The sequence below is a fragment of the Mytilus trossulus genome, chromosome 1 (assembly GCF_036588685.1).
Source record: "Mytilus trossulus isolate FHL-02 chromosome 1, PNRI_Mtr1.1.1.hap1, whole genome shotgun sequence".
Taxonomy (NCBI): domain Eukaryota; kingdom Metazoa; phylum Mollusca; class Bivalvia; order Mytilida; family Mytilidae; genus Mytilus; species Mytilus trossulus.
Window position 1 is genome coordinate 24,429,535 of NC_086373.1, and position 19,343 is coordinate 24,448,877.

The 19,343-nt window shown below is 30.6% G+C and overlaps 2 protein-coding genes across 4 annotated transcripts in view; one reads left to right on the forward strand and one right to left on the reverse strand.

Annotated features, from left to right (window-relative positions):
* On the reverse strand, positions 1 to 19,313 carry LOC134719772 (uncharacterized). 3 transcript variants are annotated; one of them, XM_063582736.1, is made up of 2 exons: positions 19,210 to 19,313; positions 1 to 7,879 (listed from the first exon to the last, which is right to left on the reverse strand). In XM_063582736.1, the coding sequence occupies exon 2, from the start codon at positions 7,830 to 7,832 to the stop codon at positions 6,942 to 6,944; it is 891 nt and encodes a 296-aa protein (XP_063438806.1). In that variant the 5' UTR covers positions 7,833 to 7,879; positions 19,210 to 19,313; the 3' UTR covers positions 1 to 6,941. The 3 variants fall into 3 exon arrangements, with proteins under 3 accessions (XP_063438806.1, XP_063438815.1, XP_063438819.1); XM_063582745.1 differs by having other exon boundaries at positions 19,245 to 19,287; XM_063582749.1 differs by lacking the exon at positions 19,210 to 19,313 and adding an exon at positions 12,298 to 12,370.
* LOC134719750 (uncharacterized) overlaps positions 18,876 to 19,343 on the forward strand; it is a 20,086-nt gene continuing 19,618 nt past the window's right edge. The window contains exon 1 of the mRNA XM_063582720.1: positions 18,876 to 18,945. The gene's annotated coding sequence lies outside the window, so the exon portion shown is untranslated. The remainder of the gene's footprint in view (positions 18,946 to 19,343) is intronic.

The following is a 19,343-nucleotide window of genomic DNA, read 5'->3' on the forward strand; positions in this document are numbered from 1 at the left end:
ACTGACAACTTCTTTATTCTATAACTAAAACTTATACACAACAAATTATAAAAAAAATAAACAACACTGAACAAAAGCACCAATGTGACATAGTAAACGTAAAAATAGACATTGTAAAATAATAGTTGAAAAGGTTTACATAACCTTATCTTTATGAGATATTTTATTTCTGTTATAAGTAAGCATATTTATTGCAATAATGTGTATGGGGGACAGCAGATAAAAAATATTTAAATAAAAGACCAGAAAAAGCTGGACTTTTAATTATTTAAAAAAAAAAGAATTTTCAAAAGTTTTAGTGAGAAAAATCTAATGAAATATTAGGTTATAACCAAAAGGAACTGTTTTTTATTGCTGTTTTTCAGTTTGAAAGTTTTGAACGATAAAATAAATAAATAACATCTGTCAGGAAGATAAAAAGTGGCATTGTTTTGACAACATTTACACAAAAATCATATAAACATTATGAAATGAAAATATTTGAACTATAACATTGGTTTTTATTATGCATCTTTGCTTTGCCCTCTGACAAGAAACAATAAGGATGAAATTCAAACTATGATAAAAATCTCTTTCTTCTTCAAATCAAAAATAAGTATATATGAACACAGAAGGCTTTGTAGATTTTATATAAAACTGAAACTGATGTAAATATTCCACCAGGAAACTGATAAATCATGCATGAATTTTTTTTCTAAAGTAGTATTTACTTCTGAACTTAACCTTTTAATGAATTTTCTATAGATTTGTAGGTGGAATTTAAATATGTTTATTTATTAAGAAGCTTAAATCAGAGACATTTATTTCTATGCTTTAAACAAATTATAGATTTCAATGTGGTCTTTTTGAATAGCTCTTTAGTTGGTTTATCACAAATAACATGTAAATTGTGCATAAAATTAAAAATTAAAGGGTTTTGAACTAATTTGAAAATATTTGAAACAGCATCTCTGAAATAAGATTTTGTTAAAATTAAACACATTGGATATTCATACAATTCAATAAAGGATTATGGGTAATTACTTTGTTCGAACCCATAATGAAAATAATTTCATGCAAATGTGTTGAGTTCAAAAACATTTTGGTGTCTCTTCTTTGAAAATTTCCCAGAATGCACTCCATTCTGAAATTGTGAATTCAGCAATGAATTATACCAAGGATTCGTATAGTAAGTCTTACTATACAAATCCTTAATTATGCTATTTAAGGTTGTTAAGAAAATCAGAAGCACAATAATTGGAAGTAGTATTCCCTTTTCAGCTATTTAGAACACATGTGTTACATGGGATTTATTTTTTTGAATTAACTTGATCACTGGGATAAAATGAGACAGAACTTTACAATTTAAATCAGATAATTATGGTTGTATGGTTATACAATTTTTGAAAAATATACAGCATTTATGTTTTTAAATTTTGCCATGAAAGTTTGTCATTTTAACTATAAGTGATGCTTCTGTGCATCTTAAATAAAAAAGTACACAAAGTGATAAAAACATCAATCAAATTTAAATTATATCTCCACACTAGCTCACTATTTATGCCTAGTAGTTGCTGCAAGGAAAAAATGAGCAAGTACAGAGATTTCATTTTAATTAGATTGTAAAAACGTAAACAAATATTTGATTAAAAAAATGGATTAATAAAAATAATCATAAACAACATACTTAAACTATATGGTCATAAAATAGCACCAATGTACAGTTTTAGTACAAAACTTAATTAATATACAGTAACAAAACAAATAAAAATATGGTTTTATTGTTTATATGACACCAACAGTAGGCACTTATTTACTAGGGTGCGTTTGAAACAAAATGATACTGATGTTAAAAATGCTGTATTTTTAGAAATTATTGAAAGTATTTTTGTACATGTATAGTGAGTATTGTATAATAAACAATGCCAGAATAAAAAGTATTATAAACAAAAATGTGTACATAGCACATGGATGCTTAACTAGCACTATCAATTTCTATGTTCAGTTGACCGTGAAATTGGGGGTCAAAACTCTAATTTGTAAAAATAATGTGACCAATATGGTTGCATTGTAAGTCTGTTTATAATGCCTTCCACTGTTATATAAGTTTACAAAATACAAATATTATGTTTAATCAATAGATTAACATAGTTTTTTTTTTTTTAAACAGGACAGTTTATCCTTGGAATAGATAAGACAGGATATATGAATCAACAGAAAATTATGTAAACCTGCTCTATGGACAAGGCATAACAGAAATGAGAATTTTATGACAACCTTTAATATTACTATCAAGGTTATTTGTATTTTACATCATGAATTTGATGACTCAATCTTTTATGGTACCCCCACTTCACTTTTGTAATAAATTTGCATAAACGAATGACATAAACTCAAAGAATGCACATTTGTATTTGATTGAACCAAAACTTTACATTTAATTTTGAATGTTTTAAATGAATTGATTACTACTTGAATTTAAATCCCTTTCATCATTTACATAAGGTCTTCACGACCAGGGAGTAAACAAAGAAGACCACTTTTTCATGAATTTTGTAGCTGTTTATCATCCTAATGAAACGACATAATGCCTATCTTCTTTTTTGGAATATACAGAACTATAAATCTGGAGTTGTACAAGTAAAATTGACCAAAATAACATTCATCAAATAATTGTTTATTATCAATACTGTTAGCAATATGTTATCCAAAGCTAGCATACAAGCTGCTGATTTATTAGTTTTTCAGCCAGAGTATGATTTCATACCAATGTACAAGAAAGACCACATAATCATGATTAACAGATACCATTTGAATGCACAAGAAAACAGCCAAAGATGGAAAACCCATAAAAAAAAACATAAGCTTAAACTATATAAAATGATATAAAATCAACTCTTAATCTAAAAATATAGGACAGTGGTTTTGTTGTGGGTTACTAGTAGGTTGATTTTAAATTAATTGTGACTACAGCAAAAACTTAAAAATATAGCAAAAGCTAATCCGTACAACTATGAAAATCAAGTAATTTTTTACATCCTGACTGATGATTGCTTTGATTATATAGTAATGACTTAAATGAATAATACCAAAAGTTCATCATATAAGAAATGTAATGGGTGTAGGACAGTAGGAGCAATGAAAATTGTTGAGTTTGCAACCAAACAATAAATGGACTAGGTTGAAGATGATGTTTTATAAACAAAAACATAATTCTTCAAAGTTACATTGTATACGATAAATAACATAAGATAAAAAAAATCTCGGGATTTCAAAGTTACACATATTTTGTCACTAGAACAGACAAAATGTCATTTTAATATATATTGTACTATTTGTTCATGAAATTTTGAAAGCGATATTATTACAAGCATATATTATGTATCTAAGACAATGAGTAATTCACAAAAATGTGAAAAGCAAATGACTAAAACATAAAAATAAATATCCCTGGATGTTGGAATTAGAATGCTCAATTCAACTGAAACAATAATCTACATACAATGAAGAAGGACCACATAAGAGTAAGACATTTCCCAGGAAAGTGATAAACCAGAAATAATATAAATTTTTTTTTTTTTAAGTAGACAGAAATTTCACCTGAAATGTTAAATATCTTCTTTATGAACTTTTACAGTAATTTTGTCATTTTGAAAACCTTACATGTGTAACAAGACAAATAGACCCACAAAAGACGAATTCATTGAAAACAAATCTATATTAAAAATTTAAATCTTTGGTTTAAAAAAAATAAAAGTGAGACAACAAGTTACAGACTACCTGTCAATATATAATACAACCTAAAAACTAATACAATTTCTTAACAAACAATAACAAATTCCAAATATTACATTAGTATGTATATACTTATCTTTGTACAGTATGTATAAACCTCTTGAAATAGAAAGTTTCACAACTAAAAATAAACAAGAGTCCAAAGCAATATTGTTAAGGTTGGAAATTCAAAAATATTTTCTTTTCTTATCAAATGGTGAAACAATTTTGGCAGTAAGTTGACATGATTAAAATGTACACATCACTTTTAACTTCAGTGAATTCCTCTTAATTGCATAGGCAAAATCCCAGAGAAAATTAAGCAATTAACAAATATATTCATATACATGTACCCAAAAAAAATCCTTCTTTTTTGTATTTTAGCCAATATTTTTATGTATATCCTGACCAAAATTGCTAAAAACACACACACTTGAGATACTTATGAAGAATCTTTGATGTAGATCCAAATGATGTTAGGACACACTATTGTTACAAAAAACAAAATACTTATGACACCTATAAAAACACTAATTGGGATGTTCTGATGTCCCTCTTACTTATTTGTTAAATAACAAAAATAGCTGTATTGTTTCCCTCAAATACAACATTATCAATTATTGAATTGACCTATGCAATTAAGAGAACTTATTTAACATAGAAGACATGAAAAGGTAATTATTGTTTTGAAATATTATGTAAATATAAGGAGTATGCTCTTAACATGCAAGCTGCATTGGAGACATCAACCTCATGCAAGTGCCCCATTACGTATACAAGACTGGTTCATTTTGGGACCTTCATATATAAAATATAAGATAAATTTGGTCTGTTTTGTAGATTTTCGTATAACAGATAAACTTTCCAATGAGATTTTTTTTTCAACCTATTAAAGGTTGACAGATGTATTGATATTTATTTGCATAAGATAAATTTCTATCCAGCATAGCTTATGTATGTACTGTGGATTCATTTATTTTTCGTGGGTACCAATTTTCGAGGAATGCAGAAAACTTGTCTTTTCGCTGATACTTGATTTCATGGTTTTACCAAAGTCTGCATCAACCTGATACAAAATTTGTTATTCGTTGAACAGTTTAGTTAGTGGTTTACCTGTACCCACGAAAACACGAAAACTGGTATCCAACGAATATTAAGGAATCCACAGTAGTAAAGTGGAGTTACTACACCTCTGCAACAAATATAGTTCATACTATTTATGTTATCATCTCTCATACTAACAAAGGTTGTATATAACAAATCAAGTTACTGTTATAAATAGGGATATTCAAGCTCAATCCTTTAGTATACTGTGGATTCATTATTATTCGTTGGATACCAATGTCGTGGATTTCATGGGAAGTGGGAAACCACAAATTTAAATATTCAACGAATTGCAAATTTTCTAAAGGAATACATATATGCATACTGTGTCAAAACCATGAAATTAAATATCAACGAATATTCAAGTTTTCCTCAAACCATGAAAATAAATGAATCCACAGTAATAAAAAGGTTAAGGGTGCACTTGATCTATGTGTAGGTCACTTGACAGGGCCTGTTTGATTGAAGGTGGGCTTTATTGTAAAGGTATAGAGAGGAAATTATTTATTTCCCAAAACCTGCCTTATGACATGTACATGTATGTCAAATGACCTTATTTCAGTCCTTTTAACCCCTGTTTCGCATTTGTCTGCAACTATAAAATGGATGTAATGATGTTATTGGGAAAGTGAATAAAAATCATATTGTAACCATCATATCTGTTTTAGAGCCACATGAAGTTTCAGTCATTTATCACAACAGTAATCAATATAGCAACAAAGAGAAGAGTATGGTATATTCTTAAACAAAATCACAAAGCAAAATAACTATCTGTGTGACTATTTTTTTCTATAAAATAACAATACTATCAAAGTTTCCAGTACCATAGTCAGTGTAAAAAAAAAAATCTGATGTCAAAGTAAACTGGAGGCTCCATGAAGCCTGTAAAAGCCCATTTCACCTTTTTTCTGTTTTCCCCTAGATATATATTATTTAAAAAAAACATCAAACAAATTTATCAGATACTGTTATGGGGGTGCTGAAAACTGTTCTAAACAGGAATGAAACTCAAATCAAAACCAGCTAATTGCTCAGAACTTTTCTTAATTTAATTTCTGAAAATTTCTATTTATAACCATGTTAACACAAACAGCCATTTCTTCACTTTTAGAGATCTTCAAGGACCATATATGGTCCCAATAGATACCCTTGTTTTCTGATTGTAAAATTTACAGTAAAGGTTCCAATTTTAGGTGAAATGAATGTTTAAAAATTTAAGTATCAACATTTTTTTAAAATATTTAAGTCTATTTAAAATGGATCTTTGATATCAATGAAAGAGGACAAAAAAGCCAAGTAAGGGCAATAACTCTCATTGACTATACAGCCTGTCATGCCTGAATAAAAATTAAACTGACATTTTTACTTACAATCACATTCACAACAGCATGATAACACAAAATATAATACTTTCCAAAAAAAATGACACCTTTATAAAATCAAGGTATATCAAATTTTCGAGAAGTGATACATGTATGCAACACAAATGGTTAATTCTCTCTAGTGTGTAGGAAGCTGTAAATATTGTGTGATGACAAAAATTTCCATTAAAACACAATTCAACCTTTTCAGGAATCATGGTGATTATAATCATGATAATGAATGAATATAGAGAAAAATGGATATGAAGAAAATTATAAAAAAAACATGAAAGTTTTATCAAACACTGATAATATATTGGTCAAAATACTTACAAACTTGTTGTGCACATATTCAACTGTAAGATACAAAACCTCATTTTGTCATTTAACAAGCCCCCTTACCTAAGGGAGATAATTGTTACATTATCTCCCTTTATGTTTATGCAACTTGGTTAAAAAAAACAAAGCACTGAATCAGACATTATTTCTCTTTAAACATGCAGATACAGAACAAAAAATGAATCTTTTAAAAATCAGTAGTAAAGTTTTGTCAATTATACTGCTAAACAAAATTATATGATTTGAGTAATATTGTTAATTTCTTTCTTGAAAATACTATTTGTAAGATATTCTAGTCAAGCCTTTTGATTTTGAGATTCTTCATGATGTCGTAGACAAAAAGCATACTATATATGGCACAATTTACAGAGGATTTCACTTGATTCACTTTTTCTTTTGCTTTACACTTTCTGCTGCTTCCATTTTTTGCAACCTTTGAACTAGTTGTTTACAAGGTGGAGGTATTGGTGTTCCATCCTTCAGGTGTATGATTGCCTTTTGAATAAAATTATAGGCATTGTTCAATGTTTTAGGGTACTGCATGTTGAAAACCCAGTATGCTGCAAACAAAGTAGCAAAAGCTATTGTGAATTCTTCAAATTCTTGGACGATTTCTTCTTCAATGACTAGGAAAAATTCATCACTTCTAAAAATGGTACCCTTAGATATTAGAATAGGGACGATTTTTCCTTTTGGATTAACTTGTTGATCATCAGTGATTTCAACCACCATTTCAACAAAATTTTCTTTCAAAAGCATAGGAATAAGTGATAAAGCCGTAACCATGTCCCAGTATTGTTTCAATGCTGCGTTTTGCTGTTTAATTTCGTCAGCTTGACGGAGAATGATACTTGCTCCATGAATATACTTTGAAATACCAATAATATTGTTAGCATATTTTACACAGTACTCCTGAATCAAATGATCAATATCGAGATTTGTAATCCGCTGAAACTCTGCCAACATTTGTCTTCCTGTAAACAACTGTGGATAAGTCTGCTTCACTGCTAATGCAGAGGGCATTTCTACGGTAATAAAAGAACGTCTTATATCGAAAGTCTCATCCATGTATGCTTGGATTTCTTCTTGTTTTTTCTCTTCATTTGAGTCCTCTTCTGCTGATAATTTTATCTTTTTGTCTGGACTTGCGTCCTCCTTCTCTTCCATTTCAAGTGATGTAGTAGCCTCCTTTATACTTCTCTCGATCGCACTTGACGGACCAGGCACAACCTCAGCAGTCATCATAGCAGTTTTCCTTTTTGGTCTCTGTGACATGGCAAGTCACCTCAGAGGTGATACTGTCTCTTCATATCTTTATTTGTCTACAAAAAGAAAAAGAAAATTTAATATAACTTTAAAAGTACATGCATAGAAAAACATGGTAGTTGAAAATAGAAAGATTTTAACAAGGTCATGGACTCTTATAGCATGGAATCCAGCCAAAATAAGTTAAATCTAGTCATTTTCATTTTTTTCAGTTAAAATTTCTTCACATTAACTACAATAAGAATATAGTTTAAATAATTGTATGCAAAAAGTCACATGGGGTGAAAAAATGTTAAACCTAGAATATAAATGATTTTTCATCATAAACATAAATATCAAATGAAGTGTTCTTTCATTTACTTATTAAATATATTTCATTTAAATTCTTGCTGTGTTGGTGTGTTGAAGTTGGCTTTGTGCTGTTTTCTGCTTTGGTCAGGTTGATGTCTTTTTGGCACATTTCTATTTCCATTCTCAATTTTATTATTCATTCCATTACATGTACTAATACATGTACTAGTTCAACTGCAGAACAAGAGATACAGTGGTCTAATATTATATACTTATCTAAAATTCTGCAGTTCAATAATGAATAAATTGAATAATAATATATCTAACATGTTAACAAATTATTCATATAACTGTTTACTAAATCATTTTTGACCATTTGGTTTCAGAAGCTATTTTTTTACCCTCTGGGGAAACTTTTACTTCTTACAGTTAAAAAAAATAAATTGATCAAGTAAACATCAGAAGCCTATAGGATCCTCCTTATACATTTTCTTACTATCCACATGGTTAATAAACCAGAGGCTGGCAGAGCAACTCTTTAAAACATTCACAAGAGACAATGTAAGGACATGTTTTCTATTGAGTCAAAATTGACCTCCCTTTCTTAAACTGATGAACCTTCATTTCAGATCATACTATTTGATGTTCACATGTTCTCGTCCACAATATGTTTGAAATATAATATTTGCCACTGGATCTTTAACAATTTAAACTTCAGCAATCATTATGAAGCAACACAAATGTTTATAGTTTTATTTCCTTATGTACTTCCATATATTTTTACAAAAATTTCTTTTAAATCTGACCCAAGTTAACACTTCAAAATCAGTTGTTTCAAAAATACTGACTGTAACCATCTTTACATAAAATGAAAATCTGTCTGCTCTAAAAAAAAATCTATACTATATCAAAACAAACTATCTTTTTCTTTGGCCTAACATAAAGGAATTGTTTTGTTTTGTTTAGCTTTAATTACATGTTTGTGTAAGTTTTTCAAATCTGCACTTGGCCAACTGTCAAATATCTCATTTGAAGCTAACGTTTTATTGCATATATGTATTACAAAAAAAACAACAACAAAAACAATATTACATAATGAAACAGAAATTTCAAATTTTACAACTTACATGATTAATGTCTCACAATAACTGAAAGTACATTAAACAATATTACATGTCTTATTGTACCTTCAAAACACAGGCACTTGTCTCAGAAAAAAAATTCCTATATATACCTTATTATTACAAATAAGGTATATAGGAAAAAAAAATTTCTGAGACAAGTGCCTGTGCTTCAAAACCATAACACCCTTTTTATAAGAAGTGTACCTTATTTCATTTTTTTTACAGTGGTGTAGAAGTTTAAAAAAGGTTGGAAATAAAAGCCTACTTTAAGAAAAAAGATGACATGAGCTGTCAAATTGACATTAACCCTGGTTTTTTGTATGCACTTTTACAGTATTTTGATCTGCCATGTCATTAATATTTCACTTGATCTCCATTTTGTTACAGTTTTACAACATATTGAAATTTGAAAAGTATTGACTGAACAGAAACAACATAAGTACATAAAAGTGTCATTTTGCAATCTATCATTACACAAGAAACCAAAACTTCTCAATAGTAAAATTAAAAATCGTCTATATCATAGTTGACTGCTGTTTTGTCAACAATAGCTATATATAGCAACATAATAAAATTTTCAAAACCTAGTTGGAGTGTCATTTTCCAATATTATATTTTCAAAACCATTACTCCTAAAAATGCTAAACAGTTAAAGTAAAGTCAATATTATAACTGATCTCCGCTTTGTCATCTGAGAAACAACAAATCTAACTTTGAAACCCATTGGTTAAATGGCTCATAAGTTATTGCACTGTTTGCAGCCTCTCGCCTGTATCCTGCCCTCGGTAATAGATATAGGAAGATGTGGTGTGAGTGCCAATGAGACAACTCTCCGTTCAAATAACAATTTAAAAAAAAGTAAACCATTATAGGTCAATGTACGGCCTTCAACACGGAGCCTTGGCTCACACCTAACAACAAGCTATAAAGGGCCCCAAAATTACTAGTGTAAAACCATTCAAACGGTAAAACCAACGGTCTTACTCTAATACACTGTAATAACCGTATTTACAAAAACACCATTTAAAATCTACTTTCAAATAGACTTTTGATGGAATTGTAAAAGGAACACTATCTCTTGGTTTTTCTGACAAATATAAGCTCAATGCTATCTGTTTGTATGTTAGTCGCCCATTGTTACTGTTACTGTCTACAGACTGAACTGAAGTGGACTTCATTAGTGTTAACATTCAGCCTTCAGACAGAAATAGACTACCAACTTGAGAAGATCTCATCATTGTACATTTCTGTATAGGTCCAGATTGATGAGACCAAAGTATTTAAAGACTCAAAAAGCTGGCTTTGTGATGTTTATGATAGGCTATGAGATCATTACAGACACAACTAATCCACCAGCCACTAATTCTGTCATTCATCAACTGTGGATTCATCTATTTTCGAGGATACCAATTTTTGTGGATTGCAGAAAACTTGCCTTTTCGTGGATATGTAATTTCGTGGTGTTGCCAAAGTCTGTATACACCCTGATAGAAAATTTGTAATTTGCTGAACATTTAAATTTGTGGATCATTTGTACCCACAAAAACTGGTATCCAATGAATAATAATGAATCTATAAACAAAAATAATCTCACTGCCTCCTGTTTTGTTGGTCATCCATTGTTTTTTTAATTTTCATGAAAAGAAGTGACATCATTCAGAGAGTATAAATAGACAAACAAATTAATATCATTTACATCTTATCATTGTATATTTCTGTCAAGGTTCAGAGTGTTGGTGAATTTCGAACAGCTGTCTTGCTGATGACATCAGAAAGGCTACAGGATATACCCATTAGCCAGATGGTAGAGAGAGGCAGGGGACCCTAGACCTCCCTTTTCTGGAAAAAAAGCGGGCCTCCTCTAAGGCAGTCAGTGGGCCCAAACTTATGAAAATTTCTAGATTCGCCACTGATACAAGGTACAACTTTTTCAATGACCGCTGATTAATTGGGCAACTTATATATCATAAGTATACTTACTAGAAGTATCCAAAGACAAATTTTGCATTCCTTGAGAATATAAAATTTATACAATGTGCATTTATTCGTGTGCAATATAAATGTTTGTCATATATGATATAACCCACATTCAAGTCAGTTAATATTAAATTCTAATACATTAAATTGGTCTTCCCACTCGATTCTAATAATTCAATAAAAAGTAGGTGTAGTTTTGCATTAGTTGCACTGCTGAGCAAGCAAGTAAGTTATAGAGACAAATGACAAATTGTAAAATGATTGTACACATGGTAGTGCAAAACATTAAAAGAATATAGTGTTAAAAAAAAACATATATATACTAAGAATAATGGCATAGATGAATGATGTTCACATTTTTTCACCTAGCTGTTTGTATATATATACTACAAGTTAAGTACAACTAGGCCAATATGACAATTATTATTTTTTCAAAAGAACATTCCCATTCATTATTAATATGTAGAACTTCCTATTCTTTTCACTTCACTTTCAATCATTTCTGGGAGGAGAAGTTCGTGCATGACCAATATAAAAATAAAATAAAATGTCTTGCTTTAACAAGAAACAGTTCATCTTAAATTTCAAATATTTTTTCAAATTTATTTACATATAATTATTGTCACTATTTGACAACTTTTATATTTGTCTTTCTACCAAAACATATCTTTTCCGTTTGAAATAAACAAATATAAAAACCCTAACTTACAGCAACAATGGCCAGTGGTCAAGCTGACCTGCAGCGTCATTTTATCCCTGTATGCTATTGTTATCATGGTTATTCATTCATAACTTTAATCAAAACAATCCAAATGATGACAAATAAAAACTCATTCAAAACACACTTCAAATAGAATTAAAATTTTAATCTCAACCAAATCATATGGAAACTAAAAAGGATAAAAATAGAACAGATTAGTTCAAAGCTTATTTGCAATGTTATTGTTCATCTATTCTCTACCATGATATTGATTTTCATCTCTCATCTTCCTACATCTTTACAACAACAAAAAAGACCAACAAACTCATAAATTACATTAAAAAAAAACAATGCAAAAACTAGAGAATATTGAATATTTTACCTTAACTGTATTGAGACATCACAGAAAAGTGGAATACATAATTGTGTGGGTCTGAAAACCGTGGACGTTATTGATCAGCTGTTTAATGACAAAGAAAAATCTATTCTAGGTCATGATGCACTGTAGCTGGAAGTCTGATCATGGTGGTATTGACGTTATATCTTCCAATGTAACCAGATAGATCAGCAGATATAGAATTCATTTTAGAAATAAACCCAAGAATAAAATTGAAATATTTTTTTCGTAATATACTTTTCATAACTTAAGCTTATTTTTCTGTCTGGTCTAATGTAGGTCTATATTGAGATTCACAATTTTCCTTCATTTTCTAAACATGAACCATTCAAAACTTTAATAAATTAGTATAAACCAGTTTAATATGATTTATTGTAACAATAATATTTTCAATGTATCTTTATGTTTTTACCAAGAAAAATAAAAGTGACCCAATTTCTTTTGAAGTACTGAAAGGTTGGCCTACATCTGACATGTACATGGCCTATAAAGAGACATACTAAGTCTGAATAGTTCAAGTTTATGACAAGATCAGCTGTTTTAAGATTTTTCAGAAGAATCAAACAAGCTCTAAGCTCTTGTCTTTAATAGACTGTTTTATGTTACTTATCAATTTAAAAAGATATATCATGATAAAATCAAATGAAAAAAAAAACATAATTTTTAAAGTCTTGCACACAGAAATAATAAAAGAAGTCAGGATTCCAATGACACAAACTGATGTATATATTTTATCTGACATGGGCAACAATCCCAAAACACTATAATTTCTATATTTTTAGTTGGCATAACTGCTGAAAAATAGTTGCCAAGTACTAGTTTTTATGTAAAATCAAAACAGAAATCGAAATTTTAATGTTACTCTACTAATAAATGTCTTGATCGTCGTAATCGATTTTGATCTGAAATTAATTATTGTATGATTCATGGAACCTTAAAAGTTTCAAATGATTTGGCTAAGCTATAAAGGCATGATATCATAATCCTGCATAAACTGAAGAAAACGAACTCTTGTGGACAGTTGTCTCATTGGCAATCCTACCACATCTTCTTTTTTTATAATATCTAATGGTCAATTAGGAGCATAACTCTTCAAAAGGTACATACAATTGAGAATGGAAATGGGGAATGTGTCAAAGAGACATCAACCAGACCAAAGAGCAGAAAACAGCCGAAACCACCAATGGGTCTTCAACACGGAGAAAAGATTATGTCTTCATACCATGGCAAAAAAATCAATATCAAATATACCTACTAGTACATGTATATAATATTTCATGGTCAAGGACTTTTGTTCAAATTTCAAAACATTGGTAAATATTATACAATTACTGTCTTTTGGTGGGGTAAATGTGTGGTTTTATTGACTTTTGAAAAACTGATATTCACTGAGGCCAACGGCCGAAGTGAATATCAGTTTTTCAAAAGTCAATAAAACCACATATTTACCGAAACAAAAGACAGTAAATGTTTTATTCCATACTCCAAGAGAAATTATTCTAATGGAAAATATTTACCAAAACCAATTGTACATCAAACGTTTTTTTACCAAAATTATCCACGTAAAAGCACGCGACGTTTTGCACGGTGAATATCCTTTTTCCGCAGGTGAATATGCTTATTTATTCAAAATCCCATTCATATAGAAAAACCTACTAATATTTTATCAATATGGAATAATATACAATTACTGTCTTTCGATGAGGTAAATATGCGGTTTTATTGACTTTTGAGAACTGATATTCACTGAGGCCGACGGTCGAAGTGAATATCAGTTTTTCAAAAGTCAATTAAACCCCATATTTGCCGAAACAAAAGACAGTAATTGTTTTATTCCATATTCCGAGAGAAGAAAATGTATTTAATGACAAACATATCTACCAAAACAAATTTTACATGAAATATTTTACCATAACGTTGCATGTAAAAGCGTGTGACGTTTAGCGCGGTGAATAACACTTTCTCAGGTGAATATGCTTTTTTATTCCAAATCCAATTCATATAGAGAAACCTACTAAAATAATACCAATTTGGAATAAACATGTATATTCATCCAGGAACAAAACTTGTGGCAGATAGACTATTAAACATATGGACACACAATGGGACTGAAGGGTCTCATGTATTTCTATCTTCTATGTTCCACTGTGTTGGCATGAGACAAACATAAATATCCAAGAGGTTGAGTATCCATACGACATCATGCTCTTGTGCAGTATCACATTTCCATGTTAAGTGAACCCTTCCAATAAAGTATTCTTAACCGGAGTTTGGTTAAACACCTTATTTATAAATGCTTCAAACAATCTAAATAAGTTGCAGTGCTTTTTACAATACTAGGACCTTGACCTTTAGCATGTTAAAACAGCATCTTAACAACATTATCCAACCAACCTTTAATAGTAAATATTGAAATGCTTCCATCCAATGAATACGAAATTTCAGTCAATTTAAAAATAATAGAGATCTAATGAATTTGATATCAATATTGGTCTGAAACTTTGAATGATCCTCTTCAAAAGTAATATATTGTTCATGTTGTTTAGGCCAAAATTAAAATATGTTTGTTTCCCCTCCCCATAATCTAAATAAATACACTCAAACTGAGCACACACAACTGATAAGAGGCCTGGACTGGACAAGTCAAACCATTCATGTGACCATGCTATGACATCCAGTTAAAAAAAAACCTGCCTTCCTGGTTTCTTTACAAAGGATAAGTCAGGCCTGGACTGGACAAGTCAAACCATTCATGTGACCATGCTATGACATCCAGTTAAAAAAAAACAAAAAAAACTGCCTTCCTGGTTTCTTTACAAAGGATAAGTGGCCTGGATTGGACAAGTCAAATCATTCATGTGACCATGCTATGACTTTCAGTTAAAAAAAACAAACAAAAAAACCCTGCCTTCCTGGTTTCTTTACAAAGGATAAGTGGCCTGGACTGGACAAGTCAAACCATTCATGTGACCATGCTATGACATCCAGTTATATAAAAAACTAGAGGCTCTAAAGAGCCTGTGTCGCTCACCTTGGTATATGTGAATATTCAACAAAGGACACAGATGGATTCGTGACAAAATTGTGTTTTGGTGATGGTGATGTGCTTGTAGATCTAACTTTACTGAACATTCTTGCTCGTACATATATCACCATCTATAATGATTGGCCCAGTAGTTTCAGTTGAAAGTGTTAGTAAAAATTTACAAATTTTATGAAAATTGTTAAAAATTGACTATCAATTTGTCTGAAATTTTCAGGGCAGATAGATCTTGACATGATAAACAATTTAACCCCATGCCAGTTTTGCTCTTAATGCTTTTGTTTTTGAGTTAAAAGCCAAAAACTGCATTTTACCCCATGTTCTATTTTTAGCCATGGTCGCCATCTTGGTTGGTTTGACGGGTCAACGGACACAATTTTTAAACTAGATACCCCAATGATGATTGTGGCCAAGTTTGGTTAAATTTGGCCCAGTAGTTTCAGAGGAGAAGATTTTTGTAAAAGATTAATCAGATTTACGAAAAATGGTTAAAAATTGACTATAAAGGGCAATAACTCCTAAAGGGGTCATTTGACCATTTCGGTCATGTTGACTTATTTGTAAATCTTATTTTGCTGAACATTATTGCTGTTTACAGTTTATCTCTATCTATAATATTATTCAAGATAATAACCAAAAACAGCAAAATTTCCTTAAAATTACCAATTTAGGGGTAGCAACCCAACAACAGGTTGTTCGATTCATCTAAAATTTTCAGAGCAGATAGATCTTGACCTTATAAACAATTTTACCCCATGTCAGAATTGCTCTAAATGCTTTGGTTTTTGAGTTATAAGCCAAAAACTGCATTTTACCCCTATGTTCTATTTTTAGCCATGGCGGCCATCTTGGTTGGTTGACCGGGTCACCGGACACAATTTTTAAACTAGATACCCCAATGATGATTGTGGCCAAGTTTGGTTTAATTTGGCCCAGTAGTTTCAGAGGAGAAGATTTTTGTAAAAGTTAACGCCGGACGCAGGACGACGACGACGACGGACGACGACGACGGACGCCGGACGCAAAGTGATGAGAAAAGCTCACTTGGCCCTTCGGGCCAGGTGAGCTAAAAAACTAGATAATGTCCATAAACCTGAATAGATGCTTGCTTAGCTGAATGATGTTTATATCCTAAATATTGTAAGCTGAATTGGATTAAATTCACATTGGCTAAGCACATCAATCATTTTATAAACATTTGGATCATACATGTACATGTTTGGAAATACAAATCAAAGGAATTTCCTTTTTTTTTAAAACAATTTTTTAAATCAAAAGCAGACATTTTGATTGATCTTCGACATTTTTTTTGTCAGATGACAAAAGAATGAACCAGGTAAAATATGTCTCAAGCCAAGTATAGCACAAATAACCCCAGTTGTTTCCAGAAAAAATGTTTTCAAAGGGTTAATTCTAAAAAAGTACATGTATAATAATAATCTATTGACATAGAGATATTAGTGAAATGTTTCATCTGAATATAATATAAAATAACAGAATTACAATGTATATCCCCCTTGTTGCACATATTTTTTTCATTTCTAAGGGGCATAACTCATTTAAAAAAGTTGATAGTATGCCAATATACAAAATTGTCCAAGATATTGCTGATATTAACCTAGAGTAAATGTTTTAAATAAGCTGGTAAGAATTGTACCTCTGAGAGCTCTAACATGGCCATTTTCTATATATTTTATATTTCCAAGAGCCAATACTCTTTGAAACTAGAGGCTCTAAAGAGCCTGTATTGCTCACCTTGGTCTCTGTAAATATTAGATGGATTCATGACAAAATTGTGTTTTGGTGATGGTGATGTGTTTGTAGAATTTAATTTACTGAACATTCTTGCTGCTTACAAATTTCCCTATTTAAAATAAACTTGGCACAGTCATGTTGACAGTAGTTACAGTGGAAAATATTTTGTAAAAAAATTACAAAAATTTACAAAATTTATGGAAATTGTTAAAAATCGACTATAAGGGGGGTCAACTGACAATTTTGGTGATGTTGTCTCATTTGTAGATCTTACTTTGCTGAACATTATTGCTGTTTTCAGTTTGCGGCGGGGTTAAACATGTTTATGATATCTCAACCCTCCCCCTATACCTCTAGCCAATGTAGAAAAGTAAACGCATAACAATACGCACAATAACTAGATGCCCCAGACTAGTGAGTTTTTGCAACACTTTGTTTGGATCAATCAGAAAAATGCCAGAATATTGATCTTCAGACTAGTAGTTGAAAAAGTTTTGGTGCAGACTGGCAATATATATAAATGCAGAATTTATACCTGCACATGGTCTAATCCATGTCCATGTAATGGCTAATTACATATAAATGTGTTTTTTTTTATAAAATATCATTGGAACACCATTTTCAGAATACAAATTTAATTAAAGACATATAACTGTATTCTTGATTCTACAGAATAACTTTTAAGTCCAAAACCAAACCAGTTTTAGACTTTAATATGGCGATGACAAAGTAGCATTTGGTCAGACAGGTGGGGAAAGTAATGCACAATCAGTTGTCCACCCATATCTCTAAAACTTCACAAGAATATTACACATATATTGAAATTGTTTAACTGTTATTAACTCATAATAGAATTGCTTGAAGATTATTTTCTGATTGCTCCAGACTTTATCAAAATTTATCAAAGAGGATTAGAGGAATCAACTTATCTTGATCTTCTCAGAACTCACAGAAGGATTGTACACATGTTGAAGTTGTGCACCTGCACTTATAGAACTGTACACAGTTTCTAACCATCTTTTTCAATACTTGCTATATTATCCAGCAAAGAATACAAAAATAGATACATGTACCAATTTTTTTATTCATCAATTTCTAACTCAAATTCCTCAAACATCACACAAACATGTACATCTTAAAGTTGTAGTACACATGTTATGATGGAATTGTTTGAGGAAATTTCCTTCATTTTTCAAGAAGTTTTATACAACCTTTTATGCTTTGAAACTTGAAATGATTTTACATTCTTTGATTTGGAAAAATTGATAGAATACAGAATTAATATTTTACATCAGAGCTGAGACTACTATAACACAGGTGTTTGGGTTATTTTTCCCAATTGCTTATTTATAGCCCAATATTCTGTATTCTGAAAATCCCATCCAGAATTTTATGTATGCTATAGTGTAAGGGGTTCCTGTTTGTTGCTTTACTGTCACATGTTAGTCTAACTAAACAGATTTTTTTTGTAAAGAACAACTGATAAAAAAACCAGTAAACAAAATGTGTCTATCTTTTTTAATTCTTATAATAAAATAAGAAGTGATAAAAGGTTATTTCATGATCAGTGGCAAATATTACATGCACATTCAGGACATACAGGACAATAATCATGATAACAAAAAATAATTAGGTGTTTTTAAACTGTTTAACCTGTTTAGTAAAAGACTGACATGTTGGATTGTCTGTTAAAATGCTATCTAACAAGTAAGCAGTCAGCAGGAAAACATGTGTAAACCCTATCCGGCCACACTATCCAGACTAAAAAAATCCTTCAGACATGTACATGTGTATTTGTCAATGACTGCATTTGGCAATGATGGCATGGACTTTTGGTGAGTTTTTTTCATTACATTTCTACTTAAAAAATGCAACAGGTTCGACTTGAACACTGCATGTAACGATGCACTTCTTTCACCCATTGCACATGGCATATGTGCATTCAGTGACTAGTTCTTGGTGACCCTAGCTAGGCCTCTAACCACATTTTGTGTACTTTATATGTGTGTATAGTCATGTTAGACTTTGACATTATATTGTAGATTTCGTTTGGTTGAAACCTTAAATTATTTAGGTTAGTTAGATACCTGTAAACTTACAAAATAAATGCAATTCTTGGATGATTAGTACGCACCTTGCAGCTGCAGCCGATCGCTACAGTACGGTCTTTGTGCAAGGATACGAAAGAACGCGTAAACACCAGGTCGGTTCCGGAAAGTGAAACAATCTTTAC

Excerpts from the sequence above, each read along its gene's own strand:
- LOC134719772 (XM_063582736.1), bottom strand. The coding sequence starts at position 7,832 with ATGTCACAGAGACCAAAAAGGAAAACTGCTATGATGACTGCTGAGGTT.